This window comes from Lycorma delicatula, chromosome 4, assembly GCF_047948215.1.
Source record: "Lycorma delicatula isolate Av1 chromosome 4, ASM4794821v1, whole genome shotgun sequence".
NCBI lineage: Eukaryota > Metazoa > Arthropoda > Insecta > Hemiptera > Fulgoridae > Lycorma > Lycorma delicatula.
Window position 1 is genome coordinate 62,923,203 of NC_134458.1, and position 27,400 is coordinate 62,950,602.

The 27,400-nt window shown below is 30.9% G+C and overlaps 1 protein-coding gene across 1 annotated transcript in view; it reads left to right on the forward strand.

Moving 5' to 3' along the window:
• LOC142323464 (uncharacterized) overlaps nt 1–27,400 on the forward strand; it is a 64,386-nt gene that overhangs the window by 1,350 nt on the left and 35,636 nt on the right. The window contains exons 2-6 of the mRNA XM_075363109.1: nt 2,069–2,131; nt 11,175–11,303; nt 16,073–16,234; nt 19,876–20,006; nt 21,112–21,177. Coding sequence (XP_075219224.1) covers nt 2,069–2,131; nt 11,175–11,303; nt 16,073–16,234; nt 19,876–20,006; nt 21,112–21,177 — 551 coding nt within the window. The remainder of the gene's footprint in view (nt 1–2,068; nt 2,132–11,174; nt 11,304–16,072; nt 16,235–19,875; nt 20,007–21,111; nt 21,178–27,400) is intronic.

Consider the following 27,400-nt stretch of genomic DNA (forward strand, 5'->3'; position numbering starts at 1 on the left):
TATTATTTCTGTTTTATTACTACTTGCTCATAAATGAAGTAATCATTATTTGATGTAGAATATTTCGTTTAATTTTATTAGATTTATTTTTTCGTATATAATTTTTATAATTAAAATTGTGTAATACTTATAACTCATTTTTTTTTGTTCTGTAATAAACAGTTATAGGCAGCAGTTATTAACGCTTAACATATAGCAGCAAAATACTTTTGCCCTTATAAAGAATATGACAACAGAGAGGATGTGTTAACTGTTACAGGTTAATGTTTAATGATACACAAAATAATTAAATGGCATGTTTTGATCAAGGAAAGAAAGTTTTCTGAAATTACGGAAAATCAGATATATTATTTTAACAGTTTGTTTTTGTATCTAGTAAGTTTTTCATATAAGAAATGTTTTGATTATTTCACACATACATCAATGTACATTAGTTTAATAGATACTTTATAAAAAGAATTCTTTTTTTGTGACTAATTTTGTAAAATTTGCATTACTTTTAGTAACGTTGATATTAAATAAACAGAATAACATTTATAACAATTACTATATATTTAATTATAACATAATGATACGAGACATGGCTCAGAAGTAAGGGCCGAACAGTAATAAAATGAGAACAGTTGAAAAAATGAAAAATTTATTATTGGTTTACAATACTTACATATTTACTTTATTTTTCTAGATAATCACCATTTGATTCCAAACACTTCTGATGTGAAACAAGCTTTTTCAAATCCACTGCATAAGATTTCGCTACCTGGGATTGTAACCACTTTTGCACCGAGATTTTAAACTCTTTACTTTCCTCTAATCGTAAAGGCTCAGTCCAGTTTTTGAGGTGCATAAAGAAAAATGGTAGTCACTGGGCTCAAGATGAGGACTGTTAGGGGATGATAAAAAATTTCTCCTCAGGAATTTTTGAATTGTTTTTGTTGTGCGTGCAGCCATTTGTGGACATGTGTTATCGTGAAGAAGAACAATTCCTGATCTCACCATTCCCCATTGTGGGTTTTGAATGGCACAACACAGTTTAGAAAGTGATTCACAATTGACTTGTATTGTGATGGATGTTCCACATTCCATGAAATAAAAGGACATCCCTTTGGTCCTAGAATACAGTTGCCATGATTTTCTTTTGAGACTGGGCTTGTTTGAATTTTTTAAGTTTATGTGAACTGGTATGATGCCACTGCATGTAGTTGTTTCATCTCAGCACTGATGAGTGAAATCCACATTTTTTCTCCAATGATAATATGGGATTAAAATCTGTCTCCCTTGTGGTTAAAGCAGATGAGAAAAGCATTTACAGATGCCATTCTGTGATCTTTGTGAGTACTTGTGAACATTTTCGGCATCCATCGTGCATACAATTTACGATAGCCTAGAGTATCGGTCACAATTCCTGACAATATTGTCTTTGAAATTTTAGAGAAACATTGCTAATCATAAAGTGACGACTTTCTCTCATTTTGCATTCATGCATTCAACATAATCGTCAGTCCAGACACTTGGCCTACCACTTCTCTATTCGTTGTGAACATGGAACAGCCTCCCTAAAACTTGCAACACCATTGCCTCACTTTTCTTTTTCTCATTTTGGTAGGCCCATATGTTGCACCCAATTGATTGTGAATTTTAGCAGCATAATATCTTCTTACATTCAGAGATCTAATCACTGAACTTCACAACTGGCAGGACTTGTTATTACCATCCTCATTTTTACACACTGTCTCGCAAACAACAACAACAAACTGACGGCAGTGTGGTGATTTCATGCCCAATAGACCACTTAAAGCTGGTGCACATGCGCAGACCAATCAGTGTTGCCAATAACTGTGTATAAATCATCATGCTCTGAACCACACCTCGTGTATTATTTTTATCTATTTTTTTAGCACCATGACTTTCTTAAAATTTTAATGCCTCACTGTTATGGTAAGATAGTTTATGATAACATTATTTGTGCATGTGAATAAAAATCAACTGTCTGTATAATCCAGTAATCCTATAAAATTGTGAGATTTGTTTTTAATTTTCATCATGTTTATGTTGATTTTTCTTTCAGATCGAATTGGAGCGGTTAAATGCAGCAACAGATGACATCAACAAACTTGAAGTTGACTTGGATGTAAGTTATTTCTCAATTAAAAAACATACATTCTTATCAAATTAATCTGTACTGTGTTTTTTTGTTGTGTAATTAAATATTATTTATGTCTTTATTGAATGTTAGTTTATCCTATGATTCTTCTTTGCTCTATTAATCATGTTTTCATTTTATCTAGCAATGGATGATTGGAACTTTTGTGAATAGCAGTATTATTATTTATTGGATTTTTAAATATATATTATTCTGTTATTAAGTTTTTTATAAAATAACAAGATATATAAAATAACCTGTCCTTGGATTTGTATCTAATCTTTTACAGGGAAACTTAAAGTGAAAGTTAGTAGTGAATTCTATTATGTTCTGCAGGTTTGGTTAACATTCATGGATGATATTTTTTCTTTGATACTTTCCACTGTGTTTAAAATATTATTAAGAAAATAAGCAAATTTAACAAAAGCATAAAATTTGTCTGTGAAACTGAAGATAGAGAAGTGAAACTTATACTGTTTGTATCAAAATGAATATCAGGATTTTAAAGTTATGTAATATTTATTATGTTTTACTTACATTGATAAATTATACATGAAATGAAAGAGCAACTCAAACAGTTTTTCTATAAGTGTTCAATGTGGGCACCATTTGTCACACACTACACATCCAGCTGATAAGAGTTCATACCATACTTTAATCAGCAAGTCTGGAGTAATTGGTCTGACAACTGCTTCAATCCTGAATTTGAAGTTAGATAGGTCAGCTGGTAATGCTGGCACATACATTTGATTCTTTATAAAACTCCCAAAGAAAAAAAATCGCATGGGGTCAGATCAGGCGAACATGGAGGCCACAGCAGACAAAGCCCTGTTATCTGGTCTCTGGCGACCAATCCAGTAGTCGGGAAGAATTTCATTCAGCCAATTACATACAGCATTATGCCAGTTAAGAGGTGTACCATTTTGTGACCAAATAAAGTTCTGCAGTTTATATTGCTGTTGAGAGAAGAGCCATAGTTGTAGCATATCAAGGTAGTTAATTTCAGACACACTTGCTTCAAAGAAAAAGGACAGCCTATAAACTTGCAGTTGGAATACAGCACAAAAAACATTCACTTTTGGGGACTCTCATTCACACTGCAATATTTTGTGAGGATTTTCTGAATACATCAGTATATAGCAAGTCTTCATTGTCATGGTGCATCATTTCATTTTAAAGCTAGCTTGCAAACCATAATCTGTAAGCTTTAGAGATTGTAACAGCTGTAAATGACATGGATGCAGTTGTAAGCATTTCCTTAAAACCTTTCATACAGATGTCACTGGAATTGCTAATTCGCGGTTAGCCTTCCTGACAGATTTCCTAGCACTATGCACAGAAGGCTCTCTTACACATTCAACATTATCTTCAGGCACACTCGGTTGTAGTATATAGCAAGTCTTCATTGTCATGGTGCATCATTTCATTTTAAAGCTAGCTTGCAAACCATAATCTGTAAGCTTTAGAGATTGTAACAGCTGTAAATGACATGGATGCAGTTGTAAGCATTTCCTTAAAACCTTTCATACAGATGTCACTGGAATTGCTAATTCGCGGTTAGCCTTCCTGACAGATTTCCTAGCACTATGCACAGAAGGCTCTCTTACACATTCAACATTATCTTCAGGCACACTCGGTTGTCCTGTACTGTTCCCTTTACAAATACAGATGGTGATTTCAAAATGTTTATATCAGCTATGAATGTTATTGTCACTCAGGGAATCACAACGGAACACACGTTGAATAGTAATTACAGGTTCACACTTTGCAAACTGCAAAACACAGAACGCTTTTTGTTTTGGGTGGGGGTCACCATCTTTCATACTAGTATTTTCAAGTGGATGGTACAGGAAACAGTTTATAAGCTTGTGCACAGCTAAAACTGTTTGAGTTGCTCTTTGATTTTATATATAATTAAACAATGCATGTGAAAATAGAGAAATAGTATGTAGCTTTAAAATCCTGATATTAATTTTGAAACACTCTATATTTTATCTAATGTTGATTGTACTGTTATATAGTTGTAACTATATTAAATTGTTGATCAACATGTTTTATGATATATTTAATAGAATACTTTTAATGTATATTCCACTAGTAGAATATGTAATTAAAGTTAAAATAATCTCCTTGGTTTAAATAATCAAAGACCTTAAAATGAAGATAGAATTAAAAAAAAAGAAAATTTACTGATTACTCTGTGAAATTAGATGCTCATTTAAAAGGTATAAAAAAACACTGACAAACGTAATTTTTGTTTCCTAACATGCGATACATGATTTTAATCTGTTTTTACGATGCTGAAAATGAATATGAACTCAGAATCTTTTTTCCCCCATCATTTTTGAAAAATGTTTTAATTTTAATTGAGGATTTTTGCATTTTTCAACGTATTGTTAGCATTTTTACCATTTTTAACAGCGTTTAGTTAGCATTTAACATATAGTTTAGCTTAAAATGCTAAATGTTGTGTATTTTGTTAAGCTCATTTTTTATTGTTTAACTTTGTTAACATAATTTGTAAGCTGTAAATAAACAAAGAATTAAATCATATCATATTCACATATTATGATATCATATCTAATACTGAAGAGTGAGCCTTCATGGACAAGATTAATCATGTCTGTGCAGGTCAAAACATGTAGCTGAAAACACAGCTGTGTTGTTTGTATTAAGCACAGGATTTAGGAATGAATTAATTTTGTTCAGTCTTCTTGCTGTCTTAAGTTTGTTAACAGTGCAGTGTCATAATGCCTCGAAATTGTGTAAATGATGTGGACGCCTTTTGTTATGTATGTGGTGAGTTTACCATAAAATCAAATAGAAAAAACGTTACACCTTTAATTAAAAAATCATATCATTTGTAATTTCAGTCTAAAATTGATCAGGATAAGACGTGGGCTCCTCAGATAGTATGCACTAATTGTTCTGTATATTTAAGAGGATGACTGAAAGATACACGGAAGGCTTTGCCATTTGGTGTACCTATGGTTTGGCGTGAACCAAAGGATCATGTAACTGATTGTTACTTTTGTTTAACAAGTGTGTCAGGAATTTCTAAAAAATTAAACATACTGCAAAATATCCTTCATTGCAATCTGCAATCAGGCCTGTACCTCACAATGAAATTATTCCAGTTCCTGAGCCACCTATGACTGTATGTTTCAAAAGCAGCGATGAAGAATCGGGCAGTACTGAAGAAGACAACAATGATTTTGATTTTGTATTATCTTCCAATAAGCCACATCTTATATCACAAGGTGAATTAAATAACTTGATTAGGGATTTAAATTTATCAAAAAATCAAGCTGAACTGTTAGGATCAAGACTGCAAGGTTGGAATTTACTTCAAAAAAATACAAAAATTTCAAGCTTTTAAAGCCGACGAAAAGAACTTTATCAGTACTTTATTGACAAAAATAATTTGGTTTATTGCACAAATGTTGATGAGCTTACGTTATACATAGGACAAGTTAATAGACCTGACGACTGGGCCTTTTCTTAGATTTATCCAAGTATAGTTTAAAAGAGGTTCTACTACCCAACAGTAATGAATATCCTTCGATACCAATCGCTTATGGTATTAATCTGAGAGAGACATACGGTGTGATGAAAGACGTTCTTGAAAAAATAAATTATAAAAAAATGTAGCTGGAACATATTTAGTGATTTGAAAGTTATCTATTTTGTTAGGCATGCAGTTAGGCTATACTAAGTACATGTGTTTTCTTTGCAAATGGAACAAATGAGCTAGTGATAAACGTTATGCTACCAAAGAGTGGAAGAAACGAGACAACTTAACTCCAAATGGGAAAAACATTATTCATGAGCCCCTAGTTGAACCCAAAAAAATATTTTTACTCCTCTCCATATGAAGCTGGGAGTAATGAAAAATTTTATAAAAGCAATGAGGAATGATAGTTTCGGATTTTTGTACATCAGGCAGAAATTTCTGAATGTAAACGAAGGAAAAATTAAAGAAGAAATATTTGTTGGTAATCAAATAAGAGAGTTGGCCAAAGATGATATATTTAACTCTATGTTAAATAATGTAGAAAGTGCAGCTTGGGCTTCATTTAAAGACGTTTGCAAAAATTTTCTAGCAAACAAAAATCCAACAATTACCACAATATTGTTAATAAACTTCTTACTTCATACAGAGTTATGGGATGTAATATGTCTTTGAAAATACATTTCCTCCACTCACATCTGGATATTTTCCCGGACAACCTCAGAGATGTAAATGATGAACATGGTGAACGTTTCCACCAAGACATTTTGGTGATGGAAAGCCACTCACTATAAAGGGAAATGGAATACTAACATGCTAGCCAATTACTGATGGACATTAATTCGGGATGTGCCTGAGGCTATTTATAAAAGAAAAGCATCACAAAATCATTCTAACACAGGTATAGCCATGCAAAGTTATAAATTTTACCGATTTTAACTATATTTTCCCTTAATTGTTTTGAAGTGTAATTTATTTAAAACTAAGGGTTATAAAAAAATTGTATTGTATTGTTATATATTGTATTGTTATAAAATGTAATGTACGCAAAAAAGCAGTTCAAGAAATGGTATCACACTTAGAGAAACATTAAAAATATGTTTTTTTGTCTATCAGTGAAATCAGGTTACAGAAATTATATATTAAATTGGGAAAATAGTGTAAAACAAGTTGTTAAATTTTTTTGGAATTTGTGAATGGAAAAAGGGCAAAAAAATATATTTCTAAAGAAAATTTATACTTTGGAAGTAGTAGGGAATGATATGTATAAGAAGGTTTTGCATCCCATTTTTCATCAGTTTTTGATGACCGTTGATCCACCTGACAGAACTAAGTGACAATACTGATATTTTTTACAGGTACAATTCATATTACAATCCATGAACTCTCATCAGCTAGAGTTTATGGTCCTGATGCCATCCCAATTTATATTTTTTTTTTAATTTTATTGTGTACTTTTTGCCCTAAAAGTTAACTGTTTCCTTCTCAGTAGAAAATCATAAAAATTCCTCTCGTTCCTAAATCTGAAAAACAGAATGAAATTCAAAGTTATCCTCTGTCCTAATAAGTTCTGTTGCAAAGATATTTGAATTTATGATTTAGAAAAGAATATTTCTTCATGTTTGTCATGTGATTACTAGTCTTATACAGCATGGATTTATGCAATTACATAATCACCATTTGTGCAATTTGTGCATTTATACAGTTAGTTATCTACTAATTTACAACCACTGATTAATTTAATTTTTCAGGTTTTCTATTTGACCGAATAGACAATAAAATCAAGACATAAGAACCAAAGTTATTTATTTTGACATGGTTAAAGCCTTTGATGAAGTTAATCATCAAAGGCTTAGGTTAATAAATAATACATTTATGATATATTACTAGAAAATTTGTTTCATCTTTGGCTTCTCACGATTTACTCTCCTTAGCCACCTGTTTGCATGATAGAAACCTAAGTATCTTACCATGATTGTGAATCTCAATATCCTCTTTTGGGGGAGCTGCAAGGGCTGTTTTGGGTACATTTTTTTTTGTTACTTCTTAATGATTTTCCTTTCTCTGTTAAGCATTCTGTGGGACTATTATTTACTAATTATGTATGTTGCCAATTGTGATGTTACTGATAGATTCCTTCTTCAAATAAATAAATGTAAATAATATCACTGACTAACATGTATAAAACAAAGTCTTAATATAAGTAAAACTAAGTCAGTTATATTCACGTGCCATCATACATCACAACTACCTACTTATTAAGTAAATAATAAAGCTCTTATTAATGCAAACTCCATAAAACATTTGATTCTGAATTGACTTTGAAAAGGCAAAGTAATTGTTCCAATAAATCCTTCAGATTTCACAAATGTGGATGTAATCAGTTTTACAATTTCTATGTTATTAACTGATTTAATTGTTTGGTTGTCAAACAACTGTTGTTTGACAACCATAAACCTTGGAATCAGTATTAAAAATTGAAAAACTGTAAAACAGTTTTCTGAATTGTATATATTTAAAAAAAATATAATGAAGCATATCATTTTTCTGTTTCCATGGTGTCATTTATTAAGAAATTTAGTATAGACTGTTGCAAATAACTATGCGATTTGAAAAGTCTTTGTTTAATTTAAATTATTGAATTAAAATGTCAGATCCTAAGTATAATTGTATAATTGAACATATCTCCTGTTTTTTGTTTCCACACTTAGACCTAGAACAAATATGTTACTTTTTTATTCCAAGAAGTAGAGCCCAGTATCATGAGAATTCACTGCTTGTTAGAGTGTTTTTTTAGTTTTTAATAAATATTCTTATACTCTAGGTTCTCTTGCTGACTGTATAGCCATTTTTATAAAACATTGTAAAATTCAGTCAATAAAATTGATTTAAATGTTTTTGTGTGGCTTCTATGTTAATTTGAATTTAATTTCTATATAGCTTTCTCTCTTTATTTTTTAATTTTCCTTTTACCTTTTTGTTGTTCATCATTTTTTTTTCAAACTTATTTTTTTCCAGTTAATTACTATAATAATGTAAATGTAAAATCAAAAATATAATTTTATATTATACAGAAGTGCAGCAGTGAATTGGACAATTTTAAAAATGTTATTAAGAGTAAATTATTAGTTTTGTTTGGTTTTAACAAGTATGATCACAACATAGACATGAAAGCATTTACTATTTTTGATTTTAAGTCACCAAAAAGATAAGTTTATCATCCAAAAATGACATCGTGTAAATGATCACCATTCTGCCATAAATACTCAGTAAGTCTTGCTGAAACCACCCATTACTCTTTGCAGCATTTCTAGGGGAATTCTTTCAACTTCTTCCTGAATGCAATATTTCAGCTCTTGAATTGTGTGGGGTGCTGAAACTTTGACAAGATTTCAGATATCCCCAGAGAAAAAATCACATGCTGAAACATCAGGTGATCTGGCCGGTTATGTGATGTTCCCAAACCTGAAGTTAACACAGTTAGGAAACAAGTTCTAGGTGAAGGAAGTTCTCCAACATTTAAACATAACGTGTAACAGTTATAGTTCTTTCCTTTTCATTTTCAAAAAGATATGGGCTGATAATTCCAACTGAAGACATAGCACACCATACTGTGACTTTTTAATTGTGAAGTGGCCTTTCATGAATTTCTTTGGGGTTTTTGGATGCCCAGTATTGAAAATTTTGATTTTCATTAATTAATTGCAGTGAAGTTCGATAGAAATTTACAGTTTTCATAATCATGTTTGTGTTTGAATGAATTACTTTAATTTTTTATGTGTGACATTAAAGTCATCATGTAAAATTTGTAGTTACTGCACTCAGACAGTTCGAGTGACACAGAATGGCGACGCATTGACCGGCATGGAATTCATTCAAATGCCTCTCTCACAGTCATGATATTCTTGGGTGTATGTATTGTTTTTACACTACCAGCTTTCTTCTTTAGAGTAGAGCCGTTGGCCTCAATGTTTTGAACCCAAGTCTTGATGGAAAGTGCATGATTGCAATCAATTGTGTAATGTTTTTGAAATTCATGCTGAGCAATTATGTGAAACAAATCATTGTTTCTGTAAAACACTTTCACAGCAAAGGTACCTTGTTCTCCACTTTACTGCTTCATTGCAACTAAATGGTTTTCAGTAAACTACGAAATACCAGTAGCGGTTTCATCCCTACTCAACTCTCTGAAAAAAACATATTACAAAATTGCCTGATGCATTGCTGCACTCTGTATATATTTTTGTATCTTACAAATATAAAAATGACTGTAATAATGTAATAATAAAATATATATAAATTTCTAGAAACTAAAGAACTAAAGTTGTTTCAAATAATCAAACACTAGTTAATTAATAATATTACTAATTATTTTTTATTTTGATCTAGAATTTTAATAGTTTTTGTATGTTGTTAAAAGTTTTGAAATTGTGGTTTCCAATGTATTTATCAAGAGAACAGCTTTGGATTTATCTGTTGCTCCCAAATGATTGTATTCTTAATAAATAAATAAATATTCTAAGCATTGTATACACATTTTTAACTCAGTAGCAGTAAGGCATAAGGGAATTCCCATAGAAAATCAGGTTTTTTTATTTCCTGTTGGTAATATTTTTTTGTAATTTAAAATATATTATAATTCAGATAGAATAACATTGCTCTTCATTGAGTAGGGTAGTTCAAGAGCCACCGTAAGCAATGAAATCATTACAGTAGTATTCTTTTAAGCAGGAGTTTTGTACTGATATTTTTCTGAGATTTTGTAGGCTCTTTCTAATGACATAAACATCCTCAGTCCATTCTGATAACATTCAGAAATGTAAAATGTTTCTGAATAATTTCAAAACCTTACATTCTGTTATAGTTTACCATATTAAGTGATATCATCCATACGGCAGACTGGGTGTGATTAGAATTACTATTGTGGTTTTAACTACTTTTGGATGTATTTATTCATTTGATAGTTGTCAAAATTTGCTGCTGGTATATTACAGCTTCTATACCCTGTACATTGTGTTTGCTTTGCCCTTTGCTCCGCTTTGCAAATTAATTCTTTATATTTAGAGTATGAAGTGATTAGATCATTGCAGTTGAATTAACATACAAAGTTATAATAATGTTGTAAATGTTACTGTTTCTACATGTCTGAGAAAGTTCACTTGATGAGAAAAGTAATGTTCCCTTTGATCACATTAGTCTGTTTTATTATAATGTGATGAACAAGGTGACTGACTTCCATTTTGAACTTAGAGGATTAGAATTCAGAGTAAAAATCATTGTGAATATAGTCTATATAATTAAGTTCATGGAAATGGGTGTAGCTCATTAGAGATTTTGATATTTGTGACTAAATAAAAGCTACTTAGTACAGACTCATTAGTAAGTTGTTTTGGGATTAACAATCAGTTAGGTCACCCATCTACCTGTGCGATAATGTATTGTCAAATGTACCCTTGATGTTGTTTGTTTCCTTTTATAAAATGTGGATACAGATTCCTAAATCTTTTTTTTCTTTTTAAGGATGCTAGAGCAGGGTTCAGACAATTACTTTGTGAATCAACGCTCCGAATCGACGCATTGGCAAGAAAACTTGGTGCTTGTGTCGAAAGAGCAAGACCATACTATGAAGCAAGAATCAAAGCAAAAGAGGTGAGTAAGATAAAATTATTCTGACTGGCTCTGAGTAGCACATGTTAATGAAATTTTTATCAAGGAATTTTTTATCATTTAAATAGCTTTTAACAGATGTGATAAGTATTGATAATAATTAGTTTCTACTATTTAAGTCATATTGCAGTGTTTATTTCTATTGAGATTTAATGAATCTAAATTAACTCATTGAATTACCTTCATTTATAAATTAATTTACAATGCATTTTAGCCACAGTTGGATGAAAAATGTTTGGATTATTTGCTTTTGGTTTCTGTTTTGATGAATCTTTTTGGAAATTAATTATTTATTTAAATGTTTATTAAAATAATTAAATTAAAGAAGAATCAAAATTCAGAATTTTGTGTGATTTCATTTTTCTGTGATATGCACAATTCTCTTTTTGTGAATTAAAATCTGCTTTGCACAATTAATGAATTAATTAAAACAATAAGAAAGATAGTAAGGCTTTTAAATTACTTCTGTATTGTTGCTTATTTTCAATTTTTGTTAAAGCAACTGTTTTTACAGTCATTGATATTAATATAACTCAAGCATAGTTACATCATGACAAGTAAGAAAAACAAGAGAACCCATAAGTTATATATTATTAATAATAGTTAATAGATTACAACATTTCACTCAGTTGTTTAGAAATCATACTAATTTAAAAAAAAAATTAAATGACTCGCTTAATATATGTTCTTCCTGAACACTTTTTTAAAGCTATTATGCAACTCCATCAGTGTTGTTGCTATTGTGCTGTTTTAAGTGCCTCTTAGGATTTTCAGAAAACCCCTTTATATGTAGTTACAAAGTATAATTTAACTGTTATTTTATTCCTCTAATTTGTTATTTTCATTGATTTTAGTTTGTGTGTAAATTTCATGTCTTCAACTGTTTGTACTCTCGGCTTTTTTGGTGCTACATATGTTTTTTGTTACATATTTTGGTTCTTAGAAATGTCATACATTTCACACAATCATCGACAAATAACACTGTGGTTTAGTATTCATTGTAGAACATTAACACGACTGATTTGTTGTGATTATATCCAAAGTAAACAATTAGAACATACTTAATTTTGTAAATAGTAAACCCGTCCAAACACTAACAATAACACATCTAACCGACCAACAGAGTTTCCTTAAAGAGCAGCTGTTTTACACACATGCATGCATATATACACACACCCACACATGCATATGTTGACTGTTATCATCTGCTATGAAGAACTTAATCTAATTAAATATGAGAGTGGTTTGAAAAGTCCGTGCAAAGTGTGAGAGTTGGTAGTATGGTGCATATTTAGGGGGTTTTCAGTTAGTAGTATCTTGTGATAGTTCGCACATCAATTTTTGAACTGATTAGTTTAGTTCTCTGTGTTTGGCATCCATTTGAATCAAGAAAGTCAATTTATTTCTAAAAATGGATGAAAGAGTTTTTCATTTTGATTAAATATTAATTTGTGAAAGGCAGATCACCTCAAGAGACAAAAGAAAAACTTGATAATTTTTATGATTCTACAATTTTGATTAGAACAGTTTATAAGTGGTTTCAAAATTTTCAAAGTGGTCATATAAGAACAAATGATGACAAACATTCTGGATGCACTATTGAAGTCATTACTCTAGAAATGATTGGTAAAATTCCATTACTCTAGAAATGATTGGTAAAATTCATGATATGGTGTTGTATGATAGAAGAGTGAAGGTGCATAAAATTGCTAGTGCTGTGGACATCTTGAGTGAATGGGTGTGCAATATTTTGCACCAACACTTGAAAAAGCTATCCTTAAGATGGGTGCCATGATTGCTCACAGTTGACAAAAAACAGAATTGTGCCAGTTATTCCATGAGCAGTTTTCAGCTGTTTCAGTAAAATCGATAGGATTTTAAACACTGGTTCATCACTGTAGACAAAACACGGATACACCATTACACATCTGAGATCAAGGAACAATCCAAACAATGGGATGCCAGTGGGGAGTTTGCATCAAACAAGGCAAAGGCTGTTCCTTTGGCCAGGAAGATTGTGGTGATTGTCTTGTGATTTACAAGGGATAATTCTCATCGACATTTAGAAAAAGTTTAAACAGTTACAGTCAAATACTACGCATAGTTATTGGACAGTTTGAAAATCAAGCTACAAGAAAAACATCCTCAATTGACTTGCAAAAAAGTCCTTTTCCATTACGATAATGTGCCTGCACACTCCTCTGTAGTTGTGGCTGCAAAACTGATAGAATTAGGGTTTAAACCCATTCTGCATGCCTCTTATTCTCCAGATTTGGTTCCTTTGGACTACTATTTGTCCCCAAACATGAAAAAATGGCTGGCAGGAAGGAGTAGTTTCTATTCAGATGAGGAGATAATTGCAGGAACAAATGTCTAATTTGTAGTTGAAACACTACTACTATTATTTGGAAGGGTTCAACAAAATGGTTGGCTAAAATGTATAAGTTTAAAAGAAGACTGAGTTGAGAAATAAAAAAGGTTTAGCTCAAAAAATTAAGTGGTTTTTATTTTTGCACAGACTTTTCAAACCATCCTTGTACCTAGCAGATGATGACAACTGCTATGTACAGCTACTCTTACAGATAACATTTTACATAAATTGACTAACAAAATTAAATGTTTAGAAACAAAACATAAAGATTTTAACAAATATTATCTAAAATTTCTTATAAATTTTGTCCTAATGTTCATATTAGGACTATAAAGAACAATGGAATCACCCTTTATAGATTTCTTCATTTAAAAAAAAAAAAATTATGCGAAGATATTAACTGCAGCTTACTAATTTTACAAATGATTTAAAAGCCATGAAGTCAACACTATATAGCCTTATACAATATAAAACAAATATACTAAATTTGATAAAATATATTAAACCACATTCTAGAAGGATTTCCTCAACTTCAATTTAGGGTTCATAAACACCAGCCCAATTTGCGACACCACCAAGGAAGGAGCTGCATATTGTTCTTAAGAGACCTTCTGGAATCATTTTTTAATTTTGTTCAAGAAAGTCTGCCATTGTTTTAAAATTTAATCACATTTCTTTGTCTCTATTAATGAATCCATTAGTCATTAAGTTTTTAAAAAATCAGTAAAGTTTGATTTTTTTTCAGTGATACTTATATTAGGGACTAAAAAGAAAAAACCAGTGTAGCACATTTTAGTTAGCTAAAAACAAAGAAACGTGGCTATAAAATGTGCTGCAATTCAGTATATCTCGCTCAAAGCACTTGCATCTCAAATAGATCTATGATCTCTGTCTCACTGACAGAGAACTAACTAATGTAGGAACTTGTCAGAGATAGAGCGATTTCACTGCTCCTTTAGGTATTAGGAAATGTTATTTTAGCTTAGGAACAACAGTAATTAATATAGATCATAAAGCAATCAACGGATGATAATATTGGTTAATGATAGTCTCCCTGGCAAACTGACATGTTGATAAAAATCAGTGAACAGAATAGACTTTGTTAATTTTATTTTTTAATGATATTTAAATAAAATTGTAGACTTGCAACTGTGCAGAATTTCATTATTGATATTGAGATTATCATAATTATCTAACCAATCAGTCATTAAATGGATTAATAACAGAAAAAAATTAATATGTAGTTATACAAAACTTACATACGAGATGTGTGCAAACAGTAACGAGAATTTTGAAATTTCATGAGTTGCCTTAGTCCGATTCTCGGGATTTTTTTGTTGTTGTATTGGTAAACATGTCTGAAAAGTATCTATACATTTTTAGCCATATTGGATGTTTAGTCTTTTGTCAGCTGTCAAAAGGATAACACGTGTTTTGGTACGATCGGAGAATTTGTATTAAATTTTGCTATAAAAATGGAATAAAATGTAGCAGTGTTTTAAAAATGTTAAATATTGCTTTTGGTGAGTCTTGGTGAGTAAAGCAAGAGTTTATGATTGGTATAAGTGTTTCCAAGAAGGTCGTGATGATGTTGTTTTACAAGCATAGATGAGATTAAAAGCGAATAGCTGAAAGAACTAAACACTATTCCAAAGATCAAGTTCCATGTTTCGGAGATTGGAAAAAGCACTGGCATAAGTGTATAATATCTAATGGGGACTACTTTGAAGGGGATAACATTAATGTAGACGAATAAATAAAATTCTTTCCAAAAAACAAAAATTCTTGTTACTTTTTGAACACACCTCGTATAAGATGGATTTAAAAAATTTGTTTAACTGTGTCAAATGTGTACTTTATGCTGTTGAATTTACAAACTGTATCACTCTGTTTGAGATACATGTTTTTTTTTTGCATTTGTGCTAGTATAGCCTACCAGCTGGATTGCAAAATTGTAATTTATCTTACAGTTTAAAGCTTATGGTATTCGGCTTCAACATGGTTTTAAACTTTTTTTAAATTATCATGATCTGCTGACAGAAGTATGTTCCTTTGAAGTCATTCAAATCATTCCTTTCTTATATGAATGTACAGTAATGTATCCAGTTTTACAACAGTATAAAAATATATATAAGCAGAATAAAAAAGTGTATAAAATTAAGTTTAATAAGTCATAGAGTTTGCTCATTGAATTAAACATATTTTTTATGTGCCAGATGATGATGATGATGTCAGTTTCATACAGTGAATTTGTAATTTTTCTTTTTATGCAGGAAACTTAAGAACATGATAAGCTGTCAATTTCTGAATTGAATTTTTAATATCATTGAATTCTCTTTATCGATAAGTAATCTTTGTTCAATTAAAATATGATTTGCAGGCATTACATGAAACACAGCTAGCAGCTATACGGTTTGAAAGAGCAAATTCTGCACACGCAGCTGCTAAAGAAATGGTTTATTTAGCTGAAGAGGGATTGTGTACAGAGGGTCGAACATTCGATCATGCTTGGCAGGAAATGCTGAATCATGCTACTATGAGAGTAAGTTCAATTTTTATTAAAATAGTAATGCATAAAATTTTTATTTAAGATTATTTTCCATTTGTGGATCATCAAATTTTAAAAATTCCCTTATTATAAATAAACATGAAATAATCTTTCCTTCTAATAACTTAATGCATCATATACCATGTGGGTAATTGTGGGTGAATGTATTTATATGCCTGTAATTAAATGTATCTCCAACATTGCACAGGAACTGACATAATGACGTTAAAAAAAAATTAACCAAATTTTACTGCAGACGTCTTAATGTCTAATTAATCTTGAGTAAAGTAGGTCAGTCATTATTTTCATCTTGGAAAAATTAAAATTCAACTTTGTAGGAGTCAACTACTTTTCCCACAAAAAAAAATTGAAAGATAACTGCTTAAAAAAAAAATCCGAAAAATTCCTTAATTGTTTAAAAGCTTATTTCTTTCTGAGTTACACTATCTATAAAATAATTATATTACGCTACATATTCTCCCTAGTTTTACCCTATTTCGTATATGTTACATAATTATGTGATTAATGATACATAATAAATGTAAAGTCTAATGGCAAGCGAATCATTTATATTCCATACTAACAGGTATCTGATTCTGTAAGATACAGGAAGGGATCGTCATATTTGGTAAAGGTGCAACCAACCTTTCCAGAACCCAATTAATGTGGGGAAGATTGAAATATTATGATATTTGAATTGTTTTTTTCTGAATATATTCTACCAATAAACTGAGTGATGTCATAGAGTTTAAATCCTCTTGCATGTACCCCAGGCATCCCAGATCCCAAGGTTCCCATTGAATTATTAAAACTGAATATGTTAATCATTTATATGTTAACTGATCTTTGTGACATTGATATGATGTCTTTTTATATAACACTAAAAAAGTGAAATATCACATATACCAACTATGTTTTCAGAATGATTTCTGTCTTCAGAGATAAGTAAAGAAAAAAAGAGTGAAGTCATACTAATTCTAAACCATCTTACCTCCAAGCTCTCTAGCATTTTGTAGCCTCTCAGTTTGGTCTTAGTTTTAACAAGACTACTTGCATGTGTGGACTTAATTTTGCTAATTTTTCCCCTTATTGCATACTGTCAACTGATGTAACTGTTAATTTCCTGATATTTTTCAAATAAATATTTGTCAAACTTTGCCAAATTTTATCGGCAGTCAGATAGTGTTTATCGTTTTCATTTTTATTAGAATCATTTAATAAATTTAGAAAATATATTTCATTATAGTCGGCGACAGCATGTGAGCACCCAATCGTAAAAAAAAAATTATTATTCATTATGAAAAATATAGATAATTATTCCACAATGTATTTAATTATTAACCTATAATGTAAATTTATGGTTATGTATGATGTACAGAAACTCAGTGAGTAGTTTATTTTGTTTGTTATATATGGAAAAAGTTTTTTTTTTCTTTTTTGTATTACACCCATTATTTTTCAGTGTAAAATTACATAAAACTAAGCAAACAACTTAACTCAGTCTTTGTACTCAATTGAATATAACCGTAGATTTACATTTTAGGTTAATAAACAAAATGCGTTATGGAATTGACATTCCTGTATCTTCTTATAGAAATAAACCAAAAAATTTGTTAAGTCAGATGATCATATTCTCTGAATGATCAAGTAAAATATTATTGCAGATAGATGGAAGCTCAAATTAAATTTGCACTGACCATGAGATTCCACTTCAGCTGCACATGAATGAAGAATCCAGAGGTAGCTGTACTCAAGGTCTTCTCAGCTGCACCCAGCTGGTTAAAAAAAATTGGGTATTACAACAGTTTTATGTTTTTGCAGTTAGTAAAAATCTCAGTGGTATCATAAAATTACAGTCTGGCTTCTCCAAGATTCCATAATGCTTTGGAAATTACAAAAAAAATCTTTAATATCATGTTACTGAACTATTCTTTTTTCAACATACGAAAAAGACCTTTAGAAAAAATTTGAAACTCAATAATTTTAGTGGTTAGAGACCCGTCTTCTGAACTAGCCTTCTGAGCTCCTCAATTAGCTCAGTTCAAATTTCTATTACTATATTCGAACAGTTCTTTTTTGTTAGCGTTCTATTTTTGGGGGCAGTAAATAACTTGACAGAGTAGGTAAAGCTGTAGCAGCTCTAACAACATGTTAACTGAAAATTATTTAAACAAAATAATTACAATGATAAAAATAAAACACATATTTACAGTGGCATTGATCAAAATATTTTTTGAATTTTCAAACAAGCCTCAGTTCCTGAGGATCTATTTTGTGAAAATTTCAAATCTAAAACAAAAAGTAATAGTATTTTAAACAACTTTTATTACATATTTTTTTAATTTAAAATTATATTTTTTATCTTATACATTTCTTTATAGAAATAATATAAGTTTCTGTGGGTAGAAACGGTGGTAGCATGGTACCACCACTTGGGTGAAATTATTTCTCATCTAACTTTGTTATAAAGGTTAAAAATGTATACTAATATTCATAAATATTATCTGTTTTAAAGTTTGAAACTTGTCTTTGAATATTCTAGGCTTTATAAAAACCCCATGAAAAAATCAAATGCATTTAAGTTTGGGGATAATATCACCATTTTGTGAAATCAAGCAGCCTGAAACCATGTTTCCTGAAACATTCACTGTAATTAATGCTGTATGGATCATAGTATTATCTTCTTGGAATCACAACTTCTGCTATTGCATTCTGCTGTATGTGCAGTAAAAAAAAAGTTAAATGTTTTAACATAATGTATAGGTGGTACAGTCATTGTTTTATTGTTTTCTCATAAAAGAACAGACCAATGATGTCAAATCTGAAACATCTTCTTACAAGTCATTTTTTTTACTGTGTAGATGAATTGTAAGAATTCTTTTGGGTCTTTCTTCAGTGTAGAAATAATCATTTTATTGCAATTCAGTAAATAAAATTGATCCTTGTCTAATGTAATCAAATTAATCAGAACTTCAGGATTTTCATTTGAAGGCTATTTATTGAAATGTGGCAAAACTTTAGCCTCAAAAGTAAATCATTTGGTACACATTTCTACATGATCTGTATTTTGAACAGATGAAATCCTAAATCCTTGTATAAAATACTATATACAGAAACTGTATGATAGTTCAGTTGCTTCATATTACATTTTGCCAAGCAGTGTGAACATTATTGGTGTCTCACTCAATGTTTTCTGGAGTCCTTCCACATTTCTTTGTTCTTTTATAAGTTCTGAAAACATTTCTGGGGATTGATATTTGTAGTATCATCTAAATATTAAATTGAATAAAGGAATGCCGACTATTGGTGGAATATTGAATTCATGGTGAAACTTTAATCAAACAGAAGTTATCTGCTTAGTTTCAACATAAGCCATAAAGGTTACTTGTTGGTTCAGAGCTACTGAAATTTTAAATGTCGCTTAGTGCAACAGCACAAATTTTTTCCCCATCTTACACTCAATCCTGTGTGTGACGGCAGCACCCTTGTATGTATCAAAACTTGCTGCTGTGGCCTCTATGTGGAAACATACATTTAATAAAAGAAATTAAACTTTATGGCATTTTGATGTTAGAAAAAACAGATTAGTGTATTCTACAGATTGTATTGTATCATATATATTTGTATGATGAAAGGTGAATGAATCAGAACTCGAAAGGACATTAAGCGAAGCAGAGCATAGAAGAACATCTCAAAGTTACCAGAGAGCTGAAATAAGGGTTCAGCAATTGCAGAAGGAGCTTAAACGATCTATTGCAAAATCTAGGTGAAGTAAAAGTCATTTGTATGTAGTAATTACTGTAGAAGTTTTTTTTATGATTGAAAGCAAATGCTTAATTGTAATTTTTGTCTGACGCACCATGTTACTATTGGTTGGTATTTTGTTACATCAATTAAAATTTCTACACATTTTACCTTTCTACCCTTCTCCCATGGTTATATTTATTTCTACATTACTTGCACTGAAATTATCTGTTATATTTTTATTTCTGCTGCTTTAAATTTTTTTATGACAGTTGAGTGCGTTTAACATAGAATATAAGGAAGCAATTTTTATTTAATGTTACTAAATTTTTACATATTAAAAAAAAATATTAATTTATGAAGTACTAATGTAGAAGAGAATAAAAAACTAAAATTTTATAATACTGCATTATAAAACATATGATCAAATTTTCAAAATTAAAAAGAAAACATCTTTTAGTATTCTTAATATATAGTTTGTCTGTAGTTTATGTTTAAAAAAACACCTCTTTTCTTTTGTTGACATTAATTACCGTATAAATTATGTCTGATTGGCTTTATCATGAAAACCTAGCTCCTTCAGCAGGAATTTGATATCTGCTTTTTCATTTTATGATTGCCAGTGTCTTCTTTCTTTTTACAATCATTATCTTTTTGCCATACTAAGCCTACAGTATGAACTACCTCAAAGATCTAACTACAATCGAATAATTGGAATTTAACATGAGACATTATTCATTTCTTTCATTAAAAAATAAATTATAATTTTGTTAATAGTATTTTCTTTATGATGACCAAATAATTTCATGTAAATTGATAAGTTACTATGTACTATAGTTATTATGTGCCTACTTCATGGTAATTATAACAAAAAATGTAATAGCAATATTAAAATAAAATAAAAAACCAATATATTTTTTTCATCAGACAGATAATATCTTGTGTTAAATGTTCTAAGCTGTATTTTTAAGTTCATTTATAAAATATATTTTAACCATTACGCAAGCTTTTGTTCACTAGAGCGCAATGAATCCTCTATTATTACTTTTATTTTTAATTTATGACAGTTTTTCCTATAAAATTTAATTTATTTATTTTTTCTATTTTGTTTTTCATTGTTTCGACAGTAAGAATACCCGTTACGCACTATTGGCATTTAATCAATCGGCTGCAGCAGTTTATCTTAATAATTTGTAAGTAATTTATTATCAGTAATTGATTTTTAGATTTTAATCGTTCCAACTTCTACAATTATGTTGGAGGCGTAAGCTAAATCAGTAAGGGTTTGTGTGTCTGTTTAAGTGGTGTTGATTGAATTTATTTATTTGTGGTTTACTTATTTATCTCTTTTTTAATGAGATGGTGTAGAAACAGCAGAATGATCTTCATAATTTGGTGTTACATAAGGTATAACTGATAAATATTTGTATTGGATTTATTTTTTAAATGTATAATATTCACAGGTTTGAAAGTTAATTGACTTTTAAGTAATCATCTTCAAAACCACACTCATACCTTAATATGTGCTGTCACCGTTCCTTAAAACATTTTTTAAAATGAACATTTGTTTCTTCATATTAAATTATATTAAAATAATTCATATTGAATTATTAATACATATAAATATAAATAATTTCTTCTAAATTGTTTTCCTTTTGAGTTAAATTTGATTTCTGGAAAAAAGTTACAGAAAGCAAGAGTGTAGATAACTTGTTTGGCTAATAGTTCCAGATGATGCAGTGCTTATTGAAAAAAACTATTGTACTCCTTGCAAGTAGGCAGATGCATTGCGGCGTACATCAGTGGTGTAGCCGTTCATCACTCAACAAACTGCATCCTTTAAACAAAGGAAAACTTGAAGTACTACTTTTTAATTATGTGATCTGGTAGAATGAATTTGTGGGACATATTCTCTCATTTTCCCAAGAAAATGGTCAAATCTTAATACCATTGCAACTCTGATGTACTTTTTTGGTCTGTTAAATTTCTGGGTCATATCCATAAATCACTTGTACGAGGGTTATTTTTTTTTCAAGGTTCGATCAGTTGCGAAATAAAAACCCGTGCAAAAATCGGATGAACCTTTGCGCATATGGGTTGCGCAGTGTCTCTAGTATGGCCTTCAATCACGCCGCGTCACTTCGTTTAGTTCTGAACACGCAGCTAGCACGTAAACATGTCTACAACAATAGCATCTCCCGCAAAGTGTGAAGTGCGCTACCACAATGAAGGAGAAGATTTTTTTGAACAGGATTGTCACAGGGGACAAGACATGGGTTCATTTCGAAACTGAAGAAACAAAGGAACAATCCAAACAGTAGATGCATTCTCATTCTCCCAGTAAACCAAAGAAGTTCAAGCGAACCTTCTCCAACAGAAAGTGTATGGCTACTGTGTTCTGGGACCGGAATGGTGTTCTCTTGGTGGAATTCATGGAACGTGGCACGACCATCACTGCAGCCTCATACTGCGTGACTCTTCAACGTCTATGAAGGGCAATTCAGAATAAGCGGAAGGAATGTTGTCATCAGGCATTGTCTTTCTCTATGACAATGCTCGGCCGCATACTGCAGATGTAACAAAGAAGCTCCTGCAGCATTTTCGTTGGGAAGTCTTTGATCACCCACCATACAGCCTGGACTTGGCTTCATCCGATTTTCACCTCTTTGCTCACATGAAATGCAGGCTAGGAGGACAACATTTTGGCATAGACATTAAGCTGCAGACCAGCGTAGAAACATGGCTGAAAACGCAGGCAGCTCCGTTCTATGATGAGGGTATTGGAAAGTTGGTACCACACTACGACAAATGTCTAAATCGTAGTGGCGACTATGTAAGTACTTGCTACAAATAAAAAATTGTTTATTTTCACTGTGGTTTTAATTTCATGACCGATTGGAGCTTGAAAAAAAAACCCTTGTATATTTGTTTTTTTCTGACTGAGAGGTGTTTTGGCAGAAATTTGTCCTTTGTGTCTCATCTCAAAATTATTTGCAATATTCAACTTAAGTGAACTTAAACTGTTGTTTAGATTTTCAGAAAATTCTTGAATCAGAATTTTCCTGCTGTCTTGTGCACAACTTTAATACATCTCACTTTTGTTGAATATAGGCCTACTGGCTTTTGGGACTATTCATAACCATGTGCTTATTTATAAAATCCTACTTAATTATAACTTACCTTTTATAACTTCAGGAATGATCTCATCAATTTTTTGGCAGGTTTTTGTCAACATTTTAATTGATCAGTTTTAACTGACATTTGAGCAACATCTTAAATGAATCGGCCAACTACTTCATCGATTAGTTCACTTTTTATATGGACTCTCAAAAATATAGTGCTATTATCAACAAACAGATTGAGCACATCATACAGATTGATATCATATCTATTGAAGCTATTTTCAATTGTAACAGCCCATTTCCTGCTGTACTGCTCTGTTCAATGGTTTTGAGACCACTCTGAATACTTCCTGATAACAGTTCATAAAGTCAGATCAAATATATTACTCGATCATATTAATTAAGGTCTAATGATCATTAGTTTTTTTGTACAGTTTGGTTTTATCTGTATGTCGATGTGTTGACTAATTAACATATTCAAAGAGTCTGTTTTTAATATACTCCAAAAAGTTTTAATACCTTAATTGTATTTATTTATTTATTTGTTTTTCTAGTGAAACACTACACTCTCACCCGATATTACAATCACTGTAGATTGATTATTTTCAGAGTGACAGTAAAATCTGTTCAGTAGCAAAGCAAACTCCCTCCTATTTTTATTACTTGGTGTAATAGTAAAAAAAATTAAGAAATAAAGCTGTAAAAATGAAAAAGAGCGAAAAGTTTATTGATGATTAAACCTGAATAATTAACCTACAATAATATAGAGCTGATGTTAAATGTTCTTTCCAGTATAAGACGTGCAGGTGATCGATTGCAATCAGCGAAACTCAGCACAGTGATGATATGAACAATGGGCTGTCGGACAAGCTACTATATTTTGAACCAATTAATTAAATACTTGCTATTCAGTTATAAATATTTTATGCAAGAATGGATTACTGAAACATTTGTGTCATTGTACTGTGTCTTAAGTAGAAATTGAAGGCTATTATTACCCACTGTGACGGGTAAACAGAAATAGGAAGATGTCAATGACAGATATTCTCTGTTACTAACATCTACCCTTTTTAATTGCATCATATAAGATTTGGTGGCATGGTGGACAACTAATAAAAAAAAAATTATACTTCTCAAAAAATGTAGCATTATAGTTTTAATTTTTCTTTATAGTCCTTTGGCCTGTGATTATTTTGTATGCAAGTTGTAGGGAGAACATACCTGTTAAAACAACATGCAAGAACAAAAAGAAATTGGATAACTGTTTTCTTTGTTTTCCTGACATAAAGTCATACAAAATGGCCATAATGCACTGTTCTCTTCTATTTCTCACTAGAGTATTCTTTTCTACAAAAATAGTAAATTTTGCTGAAATTTCTTTGTGCATGAACCTCATCATACTTTTGCTTCAGTTTATTTTTATTCCCACCTGCACATCTAATGAGAATCTGGTCCAGCATGTAATTTCCCCCATCAGTGTTTTATGTAAGTGTGGTATGAGTGGCTGTGTTAATATATGTGAAGTGAAAACCAGTGTTAAATAATCAGTTTTTAATATGTAGATGGGCTTTTTTATATCTTGGGTGGCTTTTATCAGTTACACCAGCATTTCTCAACCTTTCAGTATTTGCAACCAATTTTCAATCATAATTTTCATCGTGCTCTCCCTCTCATACAATAACAATGTATTTTGATGCTAAAGCTACACTACTACAACCTTAATTACAAACTTTGCAAATTACCAAGAATACAAGAATACCAAGAAAATTCTGGAATGTCTGCACAAATGTGCTTAAATGCTGCACCTCATTCAATTCCAGCCAGTCTCAGTTGAATCAATCCTTCTATCACTATCGAATCTATTGTAAATGTGTATGTTGTAATTTCCATCTTAATTGCAATTCACGTATTAAATATTCACGGCAGTAGATTTATACAGAATTATGGATAAATTTTTAAGTGGGCGTAAGTGAGCATTAGACAATAATGAAGCATCAACAAGTGCGCAGACAAGTGTAGTTCCGAAAATAAAATCAAGAAAATATTCTCAAGAATACTTAAATTTTGGGTTTACCAGTACAGTAGTAAATGAAGAAGAAAGGCTCAAACATTTTAGCAGCAGACAGCATGAAACATAATAAACTTAAATGACATTTGGAAACGTTTCATAGTGAGTACGTTAACAGACTCCAAGAATTCTTTGAATTAAAGTTAAAATCACGTGGAAAGCAAACATCATTTTTTTTTTAAATTTGTCTGTGAATGCCTCTTTACAGAGAGCCTCACCACCTGTTCACTTTAGGCAAGTAAAGCCTGAATGGCTTTACTTGCCTCTTATAAAGTTTCATATAAAATAGCCAGATGGTAAAAGCCTCACACCATTGGTGAAGAGCTTATTTTGCCAACTGCAATTGAGATTGTAGAAATTATGTTTGGAGATAATTTTGCCAAACAATTGCAGTCCATACCTCTATCAAATGATACTGTTGCCCGTCAAATTGGTGATATAGCTGAAGATGTACATTATCAGTTTTTCAGGAAGTTGCAGGACAAATTGTTCTCAATTCAGCTTGCAGATATCAATAAAGATGCTCATTTCATTGCCAATGTTTGATTTTGTGATGGTATGTCAGCAGTAGAAGGACTAGTTTTCTGCAAACCAATAGAACTCAAAGGAACAGCAATCGCACTATTTACTATCTTAAATGATTCTATAAACAAGGCAAACTTAGAGTGAAAAAATTGCATCTGAATGAGCACCTATGGTGCTACCAATACTGAATGCAGATACTGAATGAGCACCTATGGTGCTCATTCAGTATCTGGAAGATTCCAAAGTATACAAGCACTTGTGAAACAAAAATCTTCACATTATGTCTGACAACATTGCATGAGCCACAGAGAAGCTTCCAAAGAAATGAGTACTGGGGTCTGAATATTGTGTTAACAACGGTTGAAACTGTAGTAAATTATATAAAAATGAGACCCTTAAAAATCAAGAATTTTTTCTGCACTTTGTAAAGACACTGGTGCAGTACATTCAGCGTTACTATTTTATTGCGAGACAAAATGATTATCATGTGAAAGATTTTTACATGTTTATGAATTAACAGATGAAATCGCTATTTTTCTAGTAGAGGAAAACTGATTGGAAGCTGAGAAGTTCCGAGATGGTTTATTTGTGTTGGAATTGAGCCACTTGGTCGACATATTCAAGAAATTAAATACTTTGAATCTTCAACTCCAAGGAGAAAATACACATATGTTGAACAGATAATAAAGTTAATGCTTTTTGTAGGAAATTGGAATTGTGGAGCAGAAATTTAAAGCAAAAAAACTTAGAAATGTTTGCAAATGTGGATGAATGTGTTAAAACTTACAAGGCTGAAGAACAACATGTCAAAGTTGTTTTTGTAACCATTGAAAATCATTTAGCCCTGCCAGCAAAGAATTTTAAAAAGTACTTTCTTGCTGACAACAACTTGGTAGCAAGTAACAAGTGGGTTAGGGATCCATTTCAAAATACTCCCAAAAGGCTCTCAACTGCAGAAGAAGTCTTCATAAACTTCATGGCAAGTTGCGAAATCAAAAGACAATTTAGTAATAAATTACCTTTTGAATTTTGGGCAGGGGTGGATGATGAGTTTTCTGGACTGAAACTCATTCAACTCTTCAAAGAGCATTTCGTATATTATTACCATTTTCAACATCCTACCTTTGCGAAACCGGATTTTCTCCAGTGGCTCTGCTTTGAAGACTAAATATAGAAAAAGAACTCAGAGTGTCTATTTCAAATATAAACTTTCCTTTGAAAAACTTTGCTCTGCAAGTTAGACCCAAGGAAGTCACTAATAATTATTAAACTTGTTTTTAATTTAGTATTGCTAAGTTACTTATTTATGCATTGTGCAGTACTGATAAAATCCTACTTAAAAGTGTATTATGTCAGTGTAAATGTGTATTTTATTGTTTATTATGTCAGATGTATTTTTTTTTTTTGCTTTCCTTTCAGAAAATTAATAATTTTTTTAACAACATTTTCTTTTTGATTTGCAAGCACCTCCCATTTAATGTTATCACCCCCCGCTAGAGGGGTGCACCCCATCAATAAATAATAGATAGTGATTTTTTTAAAGGTATTTGATATTTATTATATTTTAAATGTTGTTAATGTAACCTTTTTTTTCTTAACAGTTAATTAATAGTATTAAACTTTTGGAATAATAATAGATTTAAGATTTATTTATACTTACATTTTTCTACTATTTCTGTAAAGATCAGTTAAGAATTCTGT